The sequence below is a fragment of the Eptatretus burgeri genome, chromosome 7 (genome assembly GCF_056783735.1).
Source record: "Eptatretus burgeri isolate ZD-2024b chromosome 7, Ebu_testis_v1, whole genome shotgun sequence".
Taxonomy (NCBI): Eukaryota; Metazoa; Chordata; class Myxini; order Myxiniformes; family Myxinidae; genus Eptatretus; species Eptatretus burgeri.
In genome coordinates, this window is record NC_140967.1 from 27,848,258 (window position 1) to 27,872,511 (window position 24,254).

Sequence of the window (24,254 nt, forward strand, 5' to 3'; positions counted from 1 at the left end):
AAACAAAACAACGAAAAGATCTTCGAAATGTGTCAAATGATATGTTGATGAAATTTTCTTCAAAGGTGGAAAAAAAAGATGACACTTTGTATTTCGTGCAGAAAAAAAAAAACTCAGTTGTCACCAGAGCATATTGAAGAATCATCTTCAACCAGTTCGAAATTATCATCAGAAGGTACTATCGAAGGCATTGCGGAATCTATTTCGACAGATGAGGACGAGGAGCAGAAGTTGACCTATTAAACCAGTCGTTATCGATGATAGGCGAAAGCCCATTCGACAAACGAAAGGCAGAAAGGAACCCAGGGTACGTTCCTGAAAAGCGGAGTAAAGTGGAAGATTCTGTGCGAAAGAAATTATAACTAGTTGCTGGACCAAGCACTGTGGAGAAAACACAAAATACAGCGTCAAAATGTGATGAAAACTTCATGCCAGAGGTGATCAAAAGCCTGAAAGAAAAATACGTTGTTTCGAGCCGTTCAGAGCAAATACGTATACTGACAATATTTGCTAGGAATACGAGCATCAGAGGGATGATGAGTTAATTCAGTTGCTCCTAAAGAATGGCTGTGCAAGCCAAAAATTTAGAGAAAGAAAATGGTATGCTATAGTCTCCAAATCCCAAACAGGGTAAAATATTGCCCGACGAAGTGAAATCCGCCGTAACCGAATTTTACCGAAGTGATGAAGTCAGCTGAATAATGCCGGGAAAAAAGGACTGTGTGGTGGTCAGGAATGAACATGGAAAAGACAAAATTCAAAAGCGCCTGGTACGAACAATCTCAAGGAACTGTTTCAGAAATTCAAAGAGAAGAACCCTGGCTTGAAAGTTGGATTCGTGAAGTTCACCATGCTACGTCCCTCGGAGTGTGTCCTGGCCGGGTCAGGTGGTACACAGTGTATGTGTATGTACGATGCATCAAAATGTGAAACTCATGATGTTTGGTTCCAAAATGCCACAGATAACCGAACTTCCTCGCTATTATCATGTGATAGCACGCAGCGTTTGTAACCCAACACAACCGGCATGTTATTTCAGAACTTGTGAAAGTTGCCCATCAATTGAAGACTTCAAAACCGAGCTACTGAGTGCTTATGAACTAGAGGATATTGATGAAATTCAGTTTAAACGGTGGACATCCACCGACAGATCTGAACTGAGCTCCATGGTCCTGCCTTTGGAAGAATTCATTAATCAATTCTGTGAACGCGCGGTGAAATTAGTGAGACACGACTTCATTGCCAAGGCCCAATCTCAGTTTCTGAAAAATAAGAAAGACAAAAATCAGTGAAGGAGAATTTGTCATTATTGGAGACTTCTCAGAGAACTATTCGTTTGTCGTACAGGATGCGGCCCAAGGATTCCATTGGAACTGCTCTCAAGCGACAATTCACCCCCTGGGTTTACTATTTTAAATCGGACTATGGCAAATTAAACCACGATTCGTTCACCATTATATCAGAATGCAATACTCACGACGTTATCTCAGTCCACCTCTTCCAAAGAATGCTCATCGAACACTTGAAATCCAGCTTTGGAAATGTAAAGAAACTTTACTATTTCTCAGACGGTTGCGAGGGCCAATATAAGAATTGCAAAGCCTTCATAAACCTATGTCGTCACAAATCAGAGTATGGTATTGACGCAGAATGGCATTTTTTTGCCACAAGTCATGGCAAGGGCCCTTGAGATGGCGTGGGAGGTACAGTCAAACGAGAAGCAACACGTGAGAGCCTGCGTAGACCTTACGACAGTCAAATTATTTCTCCAAAAGATCTTTTCGCCTTTGCTGAAAATGGTCTGAATGAAGTGAAGTTCGGTTACGGGATCCAAGAGGCGTATGACGAGGAAGAACGAAATCTGGAAGAAAGGTTAAAAATGGCCAAAACCATAGCTGGAACTCAAAAACTTCATGCTTTCCCTATTTTCCCTATTTCTGAAACTGCTCTTCAAGTACACAAATTCAGCCTTAGCGAGGAACACCCTATCCAGTCAGCTATTTCAAAATCTCCACCAACTTTTAACGGGAAACTCTCAGGTTATGTCACAGTGCACTATGATGGAAAATGGTGGCTTGCCTGCATCATGGAAGCCTTTCAGGACACTTGTGAAGTGAATGCGATTTTTCTTCATCCAAACAGTCCCACAAATAGTTTCTTTTTTCCTGACATTGAAGATCATTGCATTTTAGACATTTCTGATGTACTTCTTTCCATGGAACCAAAAACTGCTACAGGTAGAACCTACACAATCAGTAAAAAATAAACAGCTGTCAAATAAAACATTGGTTGGCAAAAATCTTGACGATAATATGCTAGGAAAAACTCTTACTCATACTAGTATCGCTTCCAGTTCCTGCATGTGCATGTGGAAAATTTATGCACAATATACTGATATCGTGTATTGGAAATCTTGTGTTCAAATATTGTGCTATGTATTGTAGCGTATTGTGTGTCCAGCACCCGAGTCCCCGAACAATAAAACCATCATCACACTTGAACCCATTGAGATCCCATTTTTATTTATGCTGAGGTGTTGGAGTATATGAAGGGGTATTCTCACACACAAAAAAAAAAAAAAAAAAAAAAAAAAAAAAAAAAAAAAAAAAAAAATCGGGACCATCGGTTTGGCTCGGGACAACGTGGATGATCATATCTACTGGCCAAGGACAAAGGGCGCCCCAAACTATAACTTTTTGAATTACTCTTTCGGAGTGATTTTACTTTATGAGATTCGAAAGATCTCGCTTTTACGAGCATTTTGATACCAAGATCAGCCAAATCGGACCACTACAACCTGTGATATGGCCTCTGGAAGCTTGTGGGGCAGCCAGGGGCACCCAACTTTGGGAGGCCCCTAAAATGGGCCCCGTTAGGCCCACAGGTCTAAAAGTTGGTATTTTGAGTTTTTTTCACCCAAGTGAATACATGACCAACATATGGGGAGAAAATGAGGTATTAGTGTCGGGAGGGTGTGTACACTTGACATGGAATGCCCCTTTTGCGATCTCCCGATTTGGTGCTTTCGCATTGTATTCTGGCATCTTTATCAGTTCTAAATTCTGAAAATGCTCGAGAATAAAAGGCATGGCTTTGAAAGAGACGTAAGTGCGAGTTGAGATGACGAATATCGGAAATTGTTAGTTATAACATGACATAAACCGGGGTATGACTGTATTCCAAAAGGTTTTTGATGGATTATGACAAAACTTGGTGGATTAATTAGTTAGATGATGAGAATAAGCCAATTAGATCTTGGTTGAGATCCAGATGCAGGTAAGGCTCATCAGTGGGGTACAAAACATAAAAATATTCAGCCTGGCGGAGGTATGAGCTCTACCAAGTGCCGTTCTAGTTTCTTCTTTAATTCATCCCATTCTATCACCTCTAATCTTCCTTCATAGACAAGTCTAAACAGTTTTGAAACAATCATCATTATTTTTAAGCAACAAGTAAAACTTCACTTACTCGGAAACTTTCAAGCTGGTTTCCTGCCCAGTCTCCACTGCAATGACCAACGAATCACGTACACACTCAACTGCCAGCAAAGCAGCTGTCAAGAAGAAAAACAAAGGAGGGAGGAAGAAGGGAACTTGAATTTTAAAAAAAAGCTAAAAACTTGGGGGGGGGAAGCATTTGTCATTTCCAATTCCATCAATTTGTAGAGCGACCATCGATATGCATGTTGTTGGTATGATTCAAATGAGTGGCATTTCACACCTTACACCAGCGTTTCTCAACCTTTTTACCCTTGTGGAACCCTTGAAATAGTTTTCATGTCTCAGCAGTTTTATATAGCAGTTTATTATATAGCAGCTATATTAATATATAGCAGTTTTATATTTTTATTGTAGTTCACGTGGTAAATATAATATTTTTTTTTCGGATACCTCGTTTAAGGAAAAAATGACCCCCTTTTTGTCAAATTTATTGGCAATGAGACAGACCACGTCATCATTGGTGACGTCATCACGTACAGGCCGTGCGCCGTGTTCAATGACTAGTTGTTATTCCGGGCGTTCATCGCGCATCATCCTTCGAGTGGGTGACATCATCACGTACAGGTCGTGTGCCGTGTTCAATGACGAGTCGTTATTCCGGGCGTCGATCGCGCTTCGTGGTTGTTATAATATAACATTCCCTATGGTTGTTATAATTGTAAATAATATAAGAGGTTGAAGCCTCTATTATAATAACCAAGGAGTTTCCAACAATATGCCATACGTGTATAGTAAAATTACGAATATTAAATCAAACAAAAACTACTCAAAAATGCATTAGCCTATTTATTAGTTTCTCGCGGAACCCCGAGCAACCTCTTGCGGAACCCTCAGGTTCCGGGGAACCCCGGTTGAGAAACACTGCCTTAAACAAACAAAACTTCATCCTCATTCTTATAGTACTGCAGTATAGCAAACCAATTGTTCGACTTTTCATAAAAGCACCAAAATTGGTACATATGTTGACTAATGTATTCTGAACAATTCTGGATATGGAGCCACTCAAGATTTTGCCTTGGTCTCCAAAATGGCGGCCATTCTACTTTAACAACATGGGATATCTGTCATTGTTATTCTCTTTGTAGGTTTCTCAGAGGTGATAAATACTCCATGTGATGTGCATTTACAAAGGAAAACAATACAAATGTCATTTGTGTTGATTTATTACATTTCCAACCATTGTATTGGGGAAAAATGGTCACTTTTATGGGAAAATCCATTTTCGCACACAGCATCAGTGACAGTTTCAGAAGTATTTTGTTGTGGTGGTGCTCGTGGTGGAAGTGTTGTTGCAATTGGTAATATTGGTGTAGTAGTAGTAGTAGCAAGTAGTATTAGTGTGGTAACAAGGTGTTTTGTGTCTTTGCAGAATATGGAGTGATAATCATCAGGAGCGGAGTCAACACGAGCCTGAGTGAGCATGTCAAAGAAGTTCCAGCTAGTGCATTCTTCCGTGGACCGTGCGTCTGTTGGCCCATCCAACACAAACTGGGAACTGTGTGCCATATGCCATGAGGACACAGCAGAGTCCCTTGTTTGCCCAGAAAATACGAAACGCCCAAACACAGGGAGTGGGTACAAGACACTGGCCGGGAATCTGATGCAGTTTGGAGAGTTGGGCTTACTACCCAGAACGCTGCAGCTTGATAGACTTGATGAAGGAGAGGGCATCAAGGCCACACTGGTTGCTCACAAAGCTGTCTATCATAAACGATGCATGCTTCGTTTTAATACAACAAAGTTGCAAAGAGCACAGAAGAGGCCAGCAGGAGGCAGCTCATCTGGTGAAGGCAATGCCATGCCAGGAAAGCGCACCAGGTCACTCAGTGCAGAATCAAGTACCTCTTGTCAACCCTCATGCTTCTTCTGCAGACAGTCTGGTGTGCACACCTTACATGAAGCCACCACCTTCAAGATTGATCAGCGTGTGCGGCAGTGTGCAACAAATTGGAGACCACGAACTGCTGGCACGGCTCAGCATGGGTGATATGCGAGCTCTTGATGTCAAGTATCATTCCAAGTGTTTAATGTCTCTCTACAATCACACAAAGTCCTCTGTCAATGCTGAAGACAAGACTGGTCATGAATGTGTGGTCTCCGAAATTGTGCTGGCAGAACTTGCCATTTACATTGAAGATACTCACCTGGAAGAGAACACATCCCCTGTATTCAGACTTGCCGACCTAGCAAACCTGTACGCGAACAGAATGGAGCATTTTGGAGTTCCCTTGGACACGAGAGTGAATATGACAAGGCTGAAAGAACGCCTACTAGCCCAGCTCCCAGGCCTACGGGCACAGAGCAAAGGATGAGATGTCCTGTTGGCATTTGATGAGGACATTGGCGAGGCACTTGGCAAAGCCTGCGAGCTGAACTGTGACAGTGAATTAGTTCACCTCGCTCGAGCTTCACAGATAGTTCATCAATACATGTTTGAGGAAGCCAACTCATTCAAGGAAGGCTGCCAGCAGGAGGCTGTGCCACCTGTGCTACTTTCACTGGTAAATATGGTGCTGCATGGACCCTCCATGAAGAATCAATTTGATGCTCCTTCAAGACAGGCAGCTTTGTCCATTGCACAACTCCTGAAATTCAATGGTGCCAAGCATCGCCAGAAGCAGAAAAGAAGCACCTCTCCTGTTGGTACAAAGACACAAGAACATCCAGCTGTCAGACATGCCACATCTCAAGAAACTCCTCTGCCAATGTACATTGGCCTGATGCTGCACGCTGAGACTCGCAAGAGGGAACTAGTGGATAAGCTCTTCAGTTGTGGTCTCAGCATCTCATACGACCGTGTCCTGTGCCTTTCTGCAGAGATGGGAAACTGGGCGTGTCAGATGTTCCAAACAGAACAAGTGGTCTGCCCGCCAACCCTGCGTGGTAGTGTGTTCACGACCGCAGCTGTGGACAACATCGACCACAACCCTAGTTCCACAACAGCAAAGGATTCGTTCCATGGAACAGGGATCTCTCTCCTGCAACACCCAGTGTGTGCAGATGGAGGAGTGGAACATGGGATTGTCATCACTGGCGGGCCTGCTGCATCAAGGACTGTTGACCATCTACCAAAGTACTACACTGACGTACCACCCGTTGCTTCCAGATCTACAATGTGTTCAAGGCAGGCCACTTCACAGTGCAAAAGACCAAGAGGGCATTCTCAGCAATTCCTCTTGACCAAGTGCATGAACAAAACAATGCCCATGTCAATGGTGATGGAGGTGCCATTGGCCTGACGGACAATCCCAGTGCTCTGAAGCGCTGGATGGTCGCCGGACCCGAGGTGGCCAGAGTGATCATGGAGTTTGAGGAGGCGAACATGCATCCAAATGCCAATGAAGAGACACGTCACCATGAAGAAACACCACGTTCACAGGAAGCATTTGCCAAAGATGTACAATCACTTGTGGCTGTCATTGAAGAGCTGGGGAATCCCTTCAAGGAGTATAGTCCAGATTTGCTGGTCCTAGGCACCAAGGAGATTGCCGATCCTGCAGTGATTGAAACAATTCGCACTGCCAAGCAGATTGGACAAGAACAGTTTCAGGCATACTCAAAGGATTGCCTCATCGACAGAAACAAGACTATTGACGAACCTATAAAGAGGAACAAACTCCCCCTCTTCGGAACAGACAGAAGACCAAAAGCACCCAAAGGAAAGGAAGCATCTGTGATGAATGACATGGCCTTATTTGCAAGGCTCTACATAGGCTGCCAGAACCGCGATGGGAACCTGGACGAGTTCTTCAGTCATGAAAATCAAGCATGCCCTCCCACGTTATCTGATGCAGGTAAGCTACACCTGGGTAGAAAAAGCGACTTGCTGATGTGCCTTGAAGGCATTGCTGAAGTTCAGTCTGATACACCTGCTGTCACTTCTATTGTCCTTGACAGCGCAGTCATCGTGCAGTGCAGCCTGGCACTGCCAAGACATTTGAAGAATATGCCCACCAAGTCTTCATCCCATACGTCGAGGGGCAGCTGCGTCGTGCTTCACGTCTCGACCTCGTTTGGAATAGCTACAAAGATGGCTCCTTGAAGATGGCGACAAGGGAGAAACGAGGAAAAGGGGTGCGACGGCGCGTGGTGAGCACCAAAGCCATACCAGGAAACTGGCAGAGTTTCCTACGTGGACGCAAACAAGGTGGAGCTCTTCACCTTCCTGTCCGATGTGCTGGTGCAGTCCTTCCATGACGAGGAAAAGGAGCTGGTAGTCACAGATGGTGAAGCAGTCATCTGCCTTCCAAGGCAGGAAGATGAAAGCTCTCTGGCTCCATGAGGTCAAGAAGAGGCGGACACTCGCATCATGCTACATGTGGCCCATGTTGCAGAACATGACCACCGTCAGATTCAAGTTCGAACCGTAGACACCGACGTCGTCGTCTTGGCGGTGATGGTAGCCCAGGCACTATGATGCGTGGATGAACTCTGGATTGCCTTTGGGACGGGCAAGAACTACCGCTACATCCCTGCCCATGAAATAGCTGCCTCCCTCGGTCCACAGAAGGCACGTGCCCTCCCTGTCCGCCACGCCATGACCGGATGTGACACGGTATCAGCATTCGTGGGGCATGGGAAGAAATCTGCCTGGGCCACATGGAACTCGTTTCCAGAACTGACAGATTCTCTTGTGACCCTGACCACCATGCCAGTCAACATCCAGGATGACACAATGCACTGCATTGAAAGGTTTGTGGTGCTCCTCTATGAGCGCACCAGTCCATATACGGACGTCAACGAGGCCAGAAAGAAACTCTTCGCCAAGAGGAACTCCGTCCAGCACATCCCACCTACCTACGATGCTTTGGAACAGCATGTCAAGAGATCAGTCTTCCAGGGTGGCTATGTCTGGGGGCAGGACTTGGTCCCTCAACACGTGCTTCCATCACCAACAAGCTGGGGCTGGCGGCAAACAGAGGATGGGTCCTACGAACCGCTCTGGACCACACACACTCCCTGAGGCTTCAAAAAGCTGCTTCGAGCTGGTGTCGTGCGTCTGCAAAAAAGGCTGTAGAAACCGCTGCAAATGCAAGAAGGCCAATCTGCAATGCACTGGACTGTGTGCTTGTGAAGGAGAATGCCAGTAGGCAGACGCAGTAGACACAGACTGAGATATCGGCCGAGCTTAGAATGTGCAAATGCAAAGTCACATTGCTTGTAAAAGTGTTGACTTCTTGATCCAGAGCCAGTACACTTGAGCTCAGAAACTCATATTGTACTGGACTGATGTATGCGTGTACCCTGTGTCCTGGTAGAATGGTAGTAGACAGTAAACCGTAGCCGCTTAAAAGTGAAGTGTGCAATAATTTGACTACATTTTCTGAGTTTATCATTATCACGATTATCAGTTCCCTTTTCAAAATAGAGTAAAGTATGTAATCTATTGTTACGGCTGTGGAAATTCGCAAACCACCATCCAGGTCCAATAGGTGAGGTATCTCTTAAGTACATGTGTAGTTAGCCCCAAACCCGTTGTTTAGAGGGAATTAATGCGATTCATTCGGGCTGCGACACTTTGAGATAGGCGTTTTTCTGTTCTATCTTTATTTTGAACCAACCACATCTCAACCGCCATCGCACATCAACCACCAACCACAACGCCACTTCACAACAACCACAACCACACCTGCCTCTCAACAACCAGGCCATCCTCACCACTCCGCCAGCAACCGTCAACATCTCCACGAACACAAAAGGGGAACAACAACTCCCACCCATTTCTCTGGTAAACAAGAATGATGGTTGGAACTCAACTCCCGCCCCGATTTCTCTGGTGGAATGTTCCCCCCCGCGTGCCGCGAAGGGAGGGGCGGGTGCCGGGGAAATAAAAGGGTGCACGGAGGCGCCGCAGAGGAAGTCAGGTCGGAGGAAGTCAGGTCGGAGGAAGTCAGGTCGGAGGAAGTCAGGTCGGAGGAAGTCAGGTCGGAGGATGTCAGAGGAGGTCAGGTCAAGGCGGTGGGTGAGAGTGTCAGTATCAGTCGGCGGTTCATGGTCTTCTGCCCATCTGGGTCTTGGAGAAGCGATCCGTAGAGCGACCCGCTCGTTGGAGCTTGCAGCCGGTGGAGAGTCCGGACGTCGCGGAGGGACGCGGACTGGAGGCGCCGCTCTGCCAGCTGTGTCGCGCGGACCTGCGCGTTCGTACAAGGAGCGCCGGAGAGAGCTCGCCCACCATCACACCACGAGGGTGCAAGTAACCTGCAACGGTCTCGTGGGACTCGTTTGGTCTGCCCTAGTCCCACGCCATAAAGGCCCACGGGCCCCGTCTGCCCCCTTGTCTTTGAGGGTGGCCTTTTCTTTTGTTTTTGTATGGATCTTGTGGCGCCATGTCTTGTGAAGGAGAACTGTATAAGAGTTGCCGTGTGTACGCGTTAGTCGGTCATATTACATTTGCTTTTTGTGCATTATTGTTTTAATTGCTATATGTGTGATCTCCGTGTGTCGTGTAGATAAAGTGCTTGCATGTTGAACTGGTCCCGTTTCGCTTTGTCTTTTCTCCACTGACTCTCCATCCTGCTTCACGTAAAGGATTCGTAGCAGGTGCAAGATCCCAGTAATTAATCTGAACCGTCGAGGTCGACGATAACACCGCTCGGTTATCCCGATAGTACGGAACGGGCGCCCAAGCGGCTCGTGTCCAGAGTCGACCTGTGGCGAGGTATGATCGCCCAGTTTACCATCCGCGTGGGTACTTAGGTAGGTTGAGTTTGGCGAACAACCCTATCCTACGCGGGTGGTCGATTGGCACGATTGTGGTGAGGTCGAAAGGCCCACCCGTGACTGGCTCCGGGTGATAGTTCCCGGAGGGTCACGACAGAATTGTCCGTCCGGTGGGCGACGTGCCGCGATTCGAGTCACGTGGCCGTTCGCACGCCGGCGGGCGCGAATTCGCAACACTACAATGCAATTTTTGCTGATTCCAAACCCATTGAATGTGATGAATATCATTTGACTCTTGTTCTCCAGGCAATAATGGGTACTTTTCAGCGAAAAGTTTCAGGAGAGCAGCAATTTACAAATCAAATGGCTTTTTTTAAAGAAAATACTAGCTCATAATATTTGAATACGCCTTTTCATGGTCAATTTACTGAATTTTACACTTTCCTTATATCTACCACCAATACAATAAGAAAACTAGAAGGGGAGCACTCGGTAGAGTGCAAAACCTCCGCCACCAATACTGCTAGGTCACTCAAGTGAACCTGATATCCTATTCATTCAATTTGACGTCAACAGTGCTCACAGAGTTATAGTTTGCAACTTTCCCTTTTACATACTCAATTCATTCGTCATAACCAGATTCCTCGAGACAGAAATTGATTTTACGTGGGTATATCCACCTGAAGTTCCAAAATCAGCCGCAATTATAATTTTGGCATGTTTTTTTGTTGAAAATCACTTATAACATGAAGAAATGCAAAAAAAAAAAAATCGAAATTTTGTTGAAAACAAATTTGCAAATTTTTTTTCTCGAACAATTTTGGGGGGGGGGGGATTGGAAATCACTTAAAACATGTAGAAATGCAAAAAAAAAGAAATCAAAATTTTGTTGAAAAAAAAGTTGCAAATTTTTTTTATCTCTAATAATTTTTTTTTGGTTGGGGGGGGGGGTGTTGGAAATCACTTAAAACATGTAGAAATGCAAAAAAAAAAAAAATTCAATTTTTTTTTCAAATTAGCCGCCACAGCAGCCATATTGGATTTTTGACCAAGTCCAAAATCTAATGGCATGATCCTTGGACCAGACCGAACCCCCCCCCCCCACCAAGTTTCGTCGAAATCCGTCATACTGTTCACAAACAAACAAGCAGTCATAGACTGGTACTTACGAAATCGTCAACTTGACCTCTGACCTTGTCCAATAAAAGCTGTCTCGAGAGAAGGTAGCGACGGAAACCAGAAGTTTCTACGATGATTCTGTACCAAACCATCAAAAATTGAATATTTGACCTCACTGTGACCTTGACCTTTGACCGATTTCGACCAAAATATAATCAGCACTTGCCATCATCCTCCTGAATCACGTGATGTAATTTGATATTGGTAGCTTCTTCCGTTCGAGTTATCGTGCCCACAAACAAACAAACAAACAAACAAACATACAAACAAAAACGGAAGTCATCAATATACTTACGAAATCTTTAGATTTCGTAAGTAACAAGCAGTCATAGACTGGTATTTACGAAATTGTCAACTTGACCACTGACCTTGTCGAATAAAAGCTGTCACGAGAGAAGGTAGCGACGCAAGCCAGAAGTTTCTACGATGATTCTGTACCAAACCATCAAAAATCGAATGTTTTGGATGTTTTACCTCAGTGTGACCTTGACTTTTGACCGACTTTGACCAAAATCTAATCAGCGCTCGCCACCAGCATCCTGAATCACATGGTGTAATTTGACATTGGTAGCTTCTTCCGTTCTCGAGTTATCTGTACCAAACCAACTAAAATCGAATATTTGACCTTGCTGTGACCTTGACCTTTGACCGATTTTGACCAAAATCTAATCAGCACTAGCCATCACCCTCCTGAATCATATGGTGCAATTTGGCATTGGTAGCTTCTTCCGTTCTCGAGTTATCGTGCCTACAAACAAACAAACAAGTAGTCATGGACTGGTACTTACGAAATTGTCAACTTGACCTCTGACCTTGTCTCATAAAAGTTGTCTCTTGAGAAGGTAGCGACACAAACCAGAAGTTTCTACGATGATTCTGTACCAAACCATCAAAAATCGAATATTTGACCTCACCGTGACCTTGACCTTTGACCGATTTTGACCAAAATCTAATCAGCACAAGCCATTACCCTCCTGAATCACGTGGTGTAATTTGACATTGGTAGCTTCTTCCGTTCGAGTTATCGTGCCTACAAACAAACAAACAAACTAACAAATAAACAAACAGAAACGGAAGGCATCAATATACTTCCGAAATCTTTAGATTTCGTCAGTAACAAGCAGTCATAGACTGGTACTTACGAAATCGTCAACTGGACCTCTGACCTTGTCTAATAAAAGCTGTCTCTCGAGAAGGTCGCGACGCAAACCAGAAGTTTCTTTGATGATTCTGTACCAAACCTTCAAAAATCGAATGTTTTGGATGTTTGACCTCACTGTGACCTTGACTTTTGACCAAAATCTAATCAGCGCTAGCCACCACCCTCCTGAATCATGTGGTGTAATTTGACATTGGTTGCTTCTTCCGTTCTCGAGTTATCTTTTTTTATGTTTGACCTCACTGTGACCTTGACCTTTGACCGATTTTGACCAAAATCTAATCGGCGCGAGCCATCACCCTCCTGAATCACTTGGTGATATTTGACATTGGTAGCTTCTTCCGTTCGAGTTATCGTGCCTACAAACAAACAAACAAGCAGTCATAGACTGGTACTTACGAAATCGTCAACTTGACCTCTGACCTTGTCTTATAAAAGCTGTCTCGAGAGAAGGTAGCGATGCAAGCCAGAAGTTTCTACGATGATTCTGTACCAAGCCATCAAAAATCGAATGTTTTGGATGTTTGACCTCACTGTGACCTTGACTTTTGACCAAAATCTAATCAGCGCTAGCCAACACCCTCCTGAATCACGTGGTGTAATTTGACATTGGGAGTTTCTTCCGTTCTCGATTTATCATTTTTTGGATGTTTGACCTCACTGTGACCTTTGACCGATTTTGACCAAAATCTAATCAGCACTAGCCATCACCTTCCTGAATCACGTGGTGTAATTTGACATTGGTAGCTTCTTCCGTTCTCGAGTTATCGGGCCTCCAAACAAACAAACAAACAAACAAACAGAAACGGAAGTCATCAATATTCTTACGAAATCTTTAGATTTCGTAAGTAACAAACAAACAAAAAGGGGTGAAAACAGTAACCTCCGATCTTCGATGGCGGAGGTTAATCAGAGCATATAGCCAATTTCACTAAAGTAGAATGGCGGCCATTTTGGAAAATGGTCGCCGAAGCTGACCAAGGCACAATCTCGGGTGGCTCCATATCTAAAATTGTTCGGAATACATTATTCTACATGTGTACCAATTTTGGTGCTTTTATGCAAATTTGAACAATTGATCTGAAATATCAGACTACGCTGCAGGACCATTAGCGGAATTAGAAACCGACACCAAGAGTTTGTAAATCACCAACTGGTCCAACCATCACAAAGGAATGCATTCATTAACCTACCAGTCATCATGCCAATAAGCTTTCATGATATCGACTATCACTACAATATGCTTTCATGATCATATCTACTATCACTACAGTATGCTTTCATGACCATATCTACTCTCACTACAATACGCTTTCACTATCATGTCTACCATCACTACAGTATGCTTTCATGATCATATCTACTATCGCTGCAGTACGTTTTCACCATCATATCTACTATCACAACAGTACGTTTTCACGATCATATCTACTATCACTGCAGTACGTTTTCACGATCACATCTACTATCACTACAGTACGTTTTCATCATCATGTCTTCCATAACTACAGTATGCTTTCATGATCATATCTACAATCACTACAGTATGTTTTCACTATCATGTCTACCATCACTACAGTTTGCTTTCATGATCATATCAACTATCATTAACCTCCGCCATCGAAGATCGGAGGTTACTGTTTTCACCCCTTTCTGTTTGTTTGTTTGTTTGTGAACAGTATTATGGAAAAACTCCGACGGATTTCGACGAAACTTGGTGGGGGGGTTAGGTATGGTCCAAGGATCATGCCATTATATTTTGGACTTGGTCCAAAATCCAATATGGCCGCAATGGCGGCCATTTTGAAAAAATATTTGATTTTTTTTTTTTTTTGCATTTATACATGTTTTAAGTGATTTCCAACACCCCCCCCCAAAAAAAAAAATTGTTCAAGAAAAAGAAATTTGTTTGCAACTTTTTTTCAACAAAATTTCGATTTTTTTTTTTGCATTTCTACATGTTATAAGTGATTTCCAACAAAAAAAATGCCAAAATTATAATTGTGGCTGATTTTGGAACTTCAGGTGGATATACCCACGTAAAATCAATTTGTCTCAAGGAATCTAGTTATGATGAATGAGTTGAGTATGTAAAAGTTAAAAGTAAAAGGGAAAGTTGCAAACTATAACTCTGTGAGCACTGTTGACGTCAAATTGAATGAATAGGATATCAGGTTCACTTGAGTGTCTGAGCAGTATTGGCGGCGGAGGTTTTGCACTCTACCGAGTGCAACCCCTCTAGTTACAGTACGTTTTCAGGATCATATCTACTATCACTACAGTACGTTTTCACGATCATATCCACTATCACTCCAGTACGTTTACATTTTCATATCTACTATCACCACAGTAAGTTTTCATGATCATATCTACTATCACTACAGTACGTTTTCACGATCATATCTACTATCACTACAGTACGTTTTCACGATCATATCTACTATCACGACAGTTAGTTTTCACGATCATATCTACTATCACTACTGTACGTTTTCACGATCATATCCACGATCACCACAGTATGTTTTCACGATCATATCCACTATCACTCCAGTACGTTTACATTTTCATATCTACTATCACCACAGTAAGTTTTCACGATCATATCTACTATCACTACAGTACGTTTTCACGATCATATCTACTATCACCACAGTACGTTTTCACGATCATATCTACTATCACGACAGTTAGTTTTCACGATCATATCTACTATCACGACAGTTAGTTTTCACGATCATATCTACTATCACTACTGTACGTTTTCACGATCATATCCACGATCACCACAGTATGTTTTCACGATCATATCCACTCTCACTGCAGTACGTTTTCACGATCATATCCACTATCACTACAGTATGTTTTCACGATCATATCTACTATCACTACAGTACGTTTTTCACGATCATATCTACTATCACGACAGTTAGTTTTCACGATCATATCTACTATCACTACTGTACGTTTTCACGATCATATCCACGATCACCACAGTATGTTTTCACGATCATATCCACTCTCACTGCAGTACGTTTTCACGATCATATCCACTATCACTGCAGTACGTTTTCACGATCATATCTACTATCACTACAGTAGGTTTTCACGATCATATCCACTATCACTACAGTATGTTTTCACGATCATATCCACTATCACTACAGTACGTTTTCACGATAATATCTACTATCACTACTGTACGTTTTCACGATCATATCCACTCTCACTACAGTACGTTTACATTTTCATATCTACTATCACCACAGTAAGTTTTCACGATCATATCTACTATCACCACAGTAAGTTTTCACGATCATATCTACTATCACTACAGTACGTTTTCACGATCATATCCACTATCACTCCAGTACGTTTACATTTTCATATCTACTATCACCACAGTAAGTTTTCACGATCATATCCACGATCACCACAGTATGTTTTCACGATCATATCCACTCTCACTGCAGTGCGTTTTCACGATCATATCCACTATCACTCCAGTACGTTTACATTTTCATATCTACTATCACCACAGTAAGTTTTCACGATCATATCTACTATCACTACAGTACGTTTTCACGATCATATCTACTATCACTACAGTACGTTTTCACGATCATATCTACTATCACTACTGTACGTTTTCACGATCATATCCACGATCACCACAGTATGTTTTCACGATCATATCCACTCTCACTGCAGTACGTTTTCACGATCATATCCACTATCACTACAGTATGTTTTCACGATCATATCTACTATCACTACAGTACGTTTTTCACGATCATATCTACTATCACGACAGTTAGTTTTCACGATCATATCTACTATCACTACTGTACGTTTTCACGATCATATCCACGATCACCACAGTATGTTTTCACGATCATATCCACTCTCACTGCAGTACGTTTTCACGATCATATCCACTATCACTGCAGTACGTTTTCACGATCATATCTACTATCACTACAGTAGGTTTTCACGATCATATCCACTATCACTACAGTATGTTTTCACGATCATATCCACTATCACTACAGTACGTTTTCACGATAATATCTACTATCACTACTGTACGTTTTCACGATCATATCCACTCTCACTACAGTACGTTTACATTTTCATATCTACTATCACCACAGTAAGTTTTCACGATCATATCTACTATCACCACAGTAAGTTTTCACGATCATATCTACTATCACTACAGTACGTTTTCACGATCATATCCACTATCACTCCAGTACGTTTACATTTTCATATCTACTATCACCACAGTAAGTTTTCACGATCATATCCACGATCACCACAGTATGTTTTCACGATCATATCCACTCTCACTGCAGTGCGTTTTCACGATCATATCCACTATCACTCCAGTACGTTTACATTTTCATATCTACTATCACCACAGTAAGTTTTCACGATCATATCTACTATCACTACAGTACGTTTTCACGATCATATCTACTATCACTACAGTACGTTTTCACGATCATATCTACTATCACTACTGTACGTTTTCACGATCATATCCACGATCACCACAGTATGTTTTCACGATCATATCCACTCTCACTGCAGTACGTTTTCACGATCATATCCACTATCACCACAGTACGTTTTCACGATCATATCCACTATCACTACAGTATGTTTTCATGATCATATCTACTATCACTACAGTACGTTTTTCACGATCATATCTACTATCACGACAGTTAGTTTTCACGATCATATCTACTATCACTACTGTACGTTTTCACGATCATATCCACGATCACCACAGTATGTTTTCACGATCATATCCACTCTCACTGCAGTACGTTTTCACGATCATATCCACTATCACTACAGTATGTTTTCACGATCATATCTACTATCACTACAGTACGTTTTCACTATCATATCCACTATCACTCCAGTACGTTTACATTTTCATATCTACTATCACCACAGTAAGTTTTCACGATCATATCTACTATCACTACAGTACGTTTTCACGATCATATCTACCATCACTACAGTACGTTTTCACGATCATATCTACTATCACTACTGTACGTTTTCACGATCATATCCACGATCACCACAGTATGTTTTCACGATCATATCCACTCTCACTGCAGTACGTTTTCACGATCATATCTACTATCACTACAGTACGTTTTCACGATCATATCCACTATCACTACTGTACGTTTTCACGATCATATCTACTATCACTACAGTAAGTTTTCACGATCATATCCACTATCACTCCAGTATGTTTTCACGATAATATCCACTCTCACTACAGTACGTTTTCACGATCATATCCACGATCACCACAGTATGTTTTCACGATCATATCCACTCTCACTGCAGTACGTTTTCACGATCATATCTACTATCACTGCAGTACGTTTTCACGATCATATCCACTATCACTACTGTACGTTTTCACGATCATATCTGCTATCACGACAGTTAGTTTTCACGATCATATTTACTATCACTACAGTAAGTTTTCACGATCATATCCACTATCACTACAGTATGTTTTCACGATAATATCCACTCTCACTACAGTACGTTTTCACGATAATATCCACTCTCACCACAGTACGTTTGCACGATCATATCCACTATCACTACAGTATGTTTTCACGATCATATCCACTATCACTACAGTACGTTTTCACGATAATATCTATCACTACTGTACGTTTTCACGATCATATCTACTCTCACTACAGTACGTTTTCACGATCATATCCACTATCACTACAGTATGTTTTCACGATCATATCCACTATCACTACAGTACGTTTTCACGATAATATCTACTATCACTACTGTACGTTTTCACGATCATATCCACTCTCACTACAGTACGTTTTCACGATTATATCCACTATCACTACAGTATGTTTTCACGATCATATCCACTATCACTACAGTACGTTTTCACGATCATATCTACTATCACTACTGTACGTTTTCACGATCATATCTACTATCACGACAGTTAGTTTTCACGATCATATCTACTATCACTACAGTAAGTTTTCACGATCATATCCACTATCACTACAGTACGTTTTCACGATAATATCCACTCACTACAGTACGTTTTCACGATTATATCCACTATCACTACAGTATGTTTTCACGATCATATCCACTATCACTACAGTATGTTTTCACGATCATATCTACTATCACTACAGTATGTTTTCAATGTCATATCTACTATCACTACAGTTAGTTTTCACGATCATATTCACTCTCACTACAGTATGTTTTCAATGTCATATCCACTATCACTACAGTATGTTTTCACGATCATATCTACTATCACTCCAGTATGTTTACATTATCATATCTACTATCACTACAGTATGTTTTCAATGTCATGTCTACTATCACTACAGTATGTTTTCACGATCATATCCACTATCACTACAGTACGTTTTCACGATCATATCCACTATCACTACAGTACGTTTTCACGATCATATCCACTATCACTACAGTATGTTTTCACGATCATATCTACTATCACTACAGTATGTTTTCAATGTCATATCTACTATCACTACAGTATGTTTTCACGATCATATCCACTATCACTACAGTACGTTTTCACGATCATATCCACTATCACTACAGTACGTTTTCACGATCATATCCACGATCACCACAGTATGTTTTCACGATCATATCCACGATCACCACAGTATGTTTTCACGATCATATCCACTCTCACTACAGTATGTTTTCACGATCATATCCACTCTCACTACAGTATGTTTTCAATGTCATATCTACGATCACTACAGTACGTTTTCACGATCATATCCACTATCACTGCAGTATGGTTTCAATGTCATATCTACTATCACTGCAGTACGTTTTCACGATCATATCCACTATCACTACAGTATGTTTTCACGATCATATCTACTATCACTACAGTACGTTTTCACGATCATATCCACTATCACTACAGTAAGTTTTCACAATCATATCCACTGTCACTACAGTACGTTTTCACGATCATATCAAATATCACTACAGTACGTTTTCACGATCATATCCAATATCACTACAGTACGTTTTCACGATCATATCCACTATCACTACAGTACGTTTACATTATCATATCCACTATCACTACAGTACGTTTACATTATCATATCCACTATCACTACAGTACGTTTACATTATCATATCCACTATCACTACAGTATGTTTACATTATCATATCCACTATCACTACAGTACGTTTACATTATCATATCCACTATCACTACAGTACGTTTTCACGATCATATCCACGATCACCACAGTATGTTTTCACGATCATATCCACTCTCACTACAGTATGTTTTCACGATCATATCCACTCTCACTACAGTATGTTTTCAATGTCATATCTACTATCACTACAGTACGTTTTCACGATCATATCCACTATCACTACAGTATGGTTTCAATGTCATATCTACTATCACTGCAGTCCGTTTTCACGATCATATCCACTCTCACTACAGTATGTTTTCACGATCATATCCACTATCACTACAGTATGCTTTCACGATCATATCTACTATCACTACAGTACGTTTTCACGATCATATCCACTATCACTACAGTAAGTTTTCACAATCATATCTACTCTCACTACAGTATGTTTTCATGATCATATCCACTCTCACTACAGTATGTTTTCACGATCATATCCACTATCACTACAGTATGTTTTCACGATCATATCTACTCTCACTACAGTAAGTTTTCACGATCATATCCACTCTCACTACAGTATGTTTTCACGATCATATCCACTATCACTACAGTATGTTTTCACGATCATATCCACTCTCACTACAGTATGTTTTCAATGTCATATCTACGATCACTACAGTACGTTTTCACGATCATATCCACTATCACTGCAGTATGGTTTCAATGTCATATCTACTATCACTGCAGTACGTTTTCACGATCATATCCACTATCACTACAGTATGTTTTCACGATCATATCTACTATCACTACAGTACGTTTTCACGATCATATCCACTATCACTACAGTAAGTTTTCACAATCATATCCACTGTCACTACAGTATGTTTTCACGATCATATCAAATATCACTACAGTACGTTTTCACGATCATATCCAATATCACTACAGTACGTTTTCACGATCATATCCACTATCACTACAGTACGTTTACATTATCATATCCACTATCACTACAGTACGTTTACATTATCATATCCACTATCACTACAGTACGTTTACATTATCATATCCACTATCACTACAGTATGTTTACATTATCATATCCACTATCACTACAGTACGTTTACATTATCATATCCACTATCACTACAGTACGTTTTCACGATCATATCCACGATCACCACAGTATGTTTTCACGATCATATCCACTCTCACTACAGTATGTTTTCACGATCATATCCACTCTCACTACAGTATGTTTTCAATGTCATATCTACTATCACTACAGTACGTTTTCACGATCATATCCACTATCACTACAGTATGGTTTCAATGTCATATCTACTATCACTACAGTATGTTTTCACGATCATATCCACTATCACGACAGTATGTTTTCACGATCATATCTACTATCACTACAGTACGTTTTCACGATCATATCCACTATCACTACAGTATGTTTTCACGATCATATCTACTATCACTACAGTACGTTTTCACGATCATATCCACTATCACTACAGTATGTTTTCACGATCATATCTACTATCACTACAGTATGTTTTCACGATCATATCCACTATCACTACAGTACGTTTTCACGATCATATCCACGATCACCACAGTATGTTTTCACGATCATATCCACGATCACCACAGTATGTTTTCACGATCATATCCACTCTCACTACAGTATGTTTTCACGATCATATCCACTCTCACTACAGTATGTTTTCAATGTCATATCTACGATCACTACAGTACGTTTTCACGATCATATCCACTATCACTGCAGTATGGTTTCAATGTCATATCTACTATCACTGCAGTACGTTTTCACGATCATATCCACTATCACTACAGTATGTTTTCACGATCATATCTACTATCACTACAGTACGTTTTCACGATCATATCCACTATCACTACAGTAAGTTTTCACAATCATATCCACTGTCACTACAGTATGTTTTCACGATCATATCAAATATCACTACAGTACGTTTTCACGATCATATCCAATATCACTACAGTACGTTTTCACGATCATATCCACTATCACTACAGTACGTTTACATTATCATATCCACTATCACTACAGTACGTTTACATTATCATATCCACTATCACTACAGTACGTTTACATTATCATATCCACTATCACTACAGTATGTTTACATTATCATATCCACTATCACTACAGTACGTTTACATTATCATATCCACTATCACTACAGTACGTTTTCACGATCATATCCACGATCACCACAGTATGTTTTCACGATCATATCCACTCTCACTACAGTATGTTTTCACGATCATATCCACTCTCACTACAGTATGTTTTCAATGTCATATCTACTATCACTACAGTACGTTTTCACGATCATATCCACTATCACTACAGTATGGTTTCAATGTCATATCTACTATCACTACAGTCCGTTTTCACGATCATATCCACTCTCACTACAGTATGTTTTCACGATCATATCCACTATCACTACAGTATGTTTTCACGATCATATCTACTATCACTACAGTACGTTTTCACGATCATATCCACTATCACTACAGTAAGTTTTCACAATCATATCTACTCTCACTACAGTATGTTTTCACGATCATATCCACTCTCACTACAGTATGTTTTCACGATCATATCCACTATCACTACAGTATGTTTTCACGATCATATCTACTCTCACTACAGTAAGTTTTCACGATCATATCCACTCTCACTACAGTATGTTTTCACGATCATATCCACTATCACTACAGTATGTTTTCACAATCATATCTACTCTCACTACAGTAAGTTTTCACGATCATATCCACTCTCACTACAGTATGTTTTCACGATCATATCCACTATCACTACAGTATGTTTTCACGATCATATCTACTATCACTACAGTACGTTTTCACGATCATATCCACTATCACGACAGTAAGTTTTCACAATCATATCCACTATCACTACAGTATGTTTACATCATATCCACTATCACTACAGTATGTTTACGTTATCATATCTACTATCATTACAGTATGTTTACATTATCATATCAACTATGTTAATGTAGATATGATAGTTAATGAGAGCACACTGGAGCGGTAACAGGCAGGTTCTTGAAAGCAAACTAGATATTCCAGTCAGGTTGGTGAAACTCCACTGTGTTGATGGCGATAAGGTTTGGTGGCTCTTCAACACAAATTTTTAATAACATAAAGATGTTTCAACATGTTTAAAGTACTTACCAAGAGGCGGAGAGGAACTACTGACTGCAAGTTTAAGGTGCATGGCGTCCCAGTGTTGTTTCCCTTCTGTTCCTCTGGTCTGGACCGACAAAGCTCACTGACTGGACGGACTTCACAGAGAAGCTCTCACAGCCCACGCCGTGTCCGCCACGTCCCGCCGCCGAGTGAGCGCCGCGCATGCGCACTGCGCACCTCATGTGCACGTGCAACAACCCGATAATTGAATCATCCTTCCTTTGGCATCAGCAGGCCACACTTTTGAGTTTTGTTGGAAATCCACTTCATTAAGACATGGTGATGCTGTAATACACATTTCCTGAATAACTCGTTCTCTGAGGGCCAACGTCGCTTATCGTCGTTTCAATATATCACAGAACTTCAGCGTTTGTGATTTTAAAATTGCGATCCCAGAGAATAAATGCATTTCGTCATGCAATCTCAAAATAGAAATTCACAATTTGTCCCAACTCTGTGCACAATAGTTCATAAATCGGTTATTTATTAATTATTATTATTATTAGCAGAGTACCGCCCGACGGGCGATCTTGTTCCGAGTATGGAAGACGCTTTTCTGACGCATACCTTTATTTGGGCGGTGTATAGACAACGACAGCTCTGTATACGCAAAAAGAAATAACCCGGGTTTACGTGCATGAAGCAAAAAACATAGCAACTGATGATAATTCAAAACACCTCACAGTGCTGGAAAACGTGGGAAAAAGGAATACTGTACTTTAATGGTGAAGACTTGTAATACCCTCCCCCACCTGGAGGCGGCGCGACACGATACACATTTCCATAGACTATTTGAATACTCCACCCTCACCCTCCCAAGACCACCGGCAAAGATAACAAGCTCAAATGAGCTAAGATCCTCGTCCTCTGAATGATGACGTCATAAAAACGAATATGACGTCATTGTGTTGTATCAGCTTTGCAATAAATTAATTATCTGTGCGAATGCCCGGCTTGATTCCCGCAAACAAAATTCAAACAGCTTGCCTAGTTTCGGAGATAATGGTATAGGCGATTTCCATTAGCGGCGATATTATGAAGTCAACTTTTTTTCTAGGAAGAATTTCCAAAATCGGAGATGGTTACTGCCTGCGCGTGGGCTTTCTGCATATACATGGCAAGTTTCACGAAGATCCGATAAAAACTCTGGGTTGTGAAACAAAAAATAGGAATGACGTCATAAAAATTGATATGACGTCACAGTGATGTATCATATGTGCGATAATTCA

At 41.3% G+C, this 24,254-nt stretch overlaps 1 protein-coding gene and 1 pseudogene across 1 annotated transcript in view; one reads left to right on the forward strand and one right to left on the reverse strand.

Moving 5' to 3' along the window:
- The window catches only part of EPRS1 (glutamyl-prolyl-tRNA synthetase 1), a 125,931-nt gene extending 102,655 nt beyond the window's left edge, over window positions 1-23,276 (reverse strand). Inside the window, exons 1-2 of the mRNA XM_085887809.1 lie at window positions 23,011-23,276; window positions 3,469-3,553 (exon numbers count right to left, since the gene is read on the reverse strand). Of these exons, the coding sequence (XP_085743935.1) occupies window positions 3,469-3,553; window positions 23,011-23,053 (128 nt within the window). The 5' untranslated portion in view covers window positions 23,054-23,276. The remainder of the gene's footprint in view (window positions 1-3,468; window positions 3,554-23,010) is intronic.
- Window positions 4,849-7,441, forward strand: LOC147022884 (uncharacterized; annotated as a pseudogene).
- Window positions 23,277-24,254: the final 978 nt, after the last annotated feature.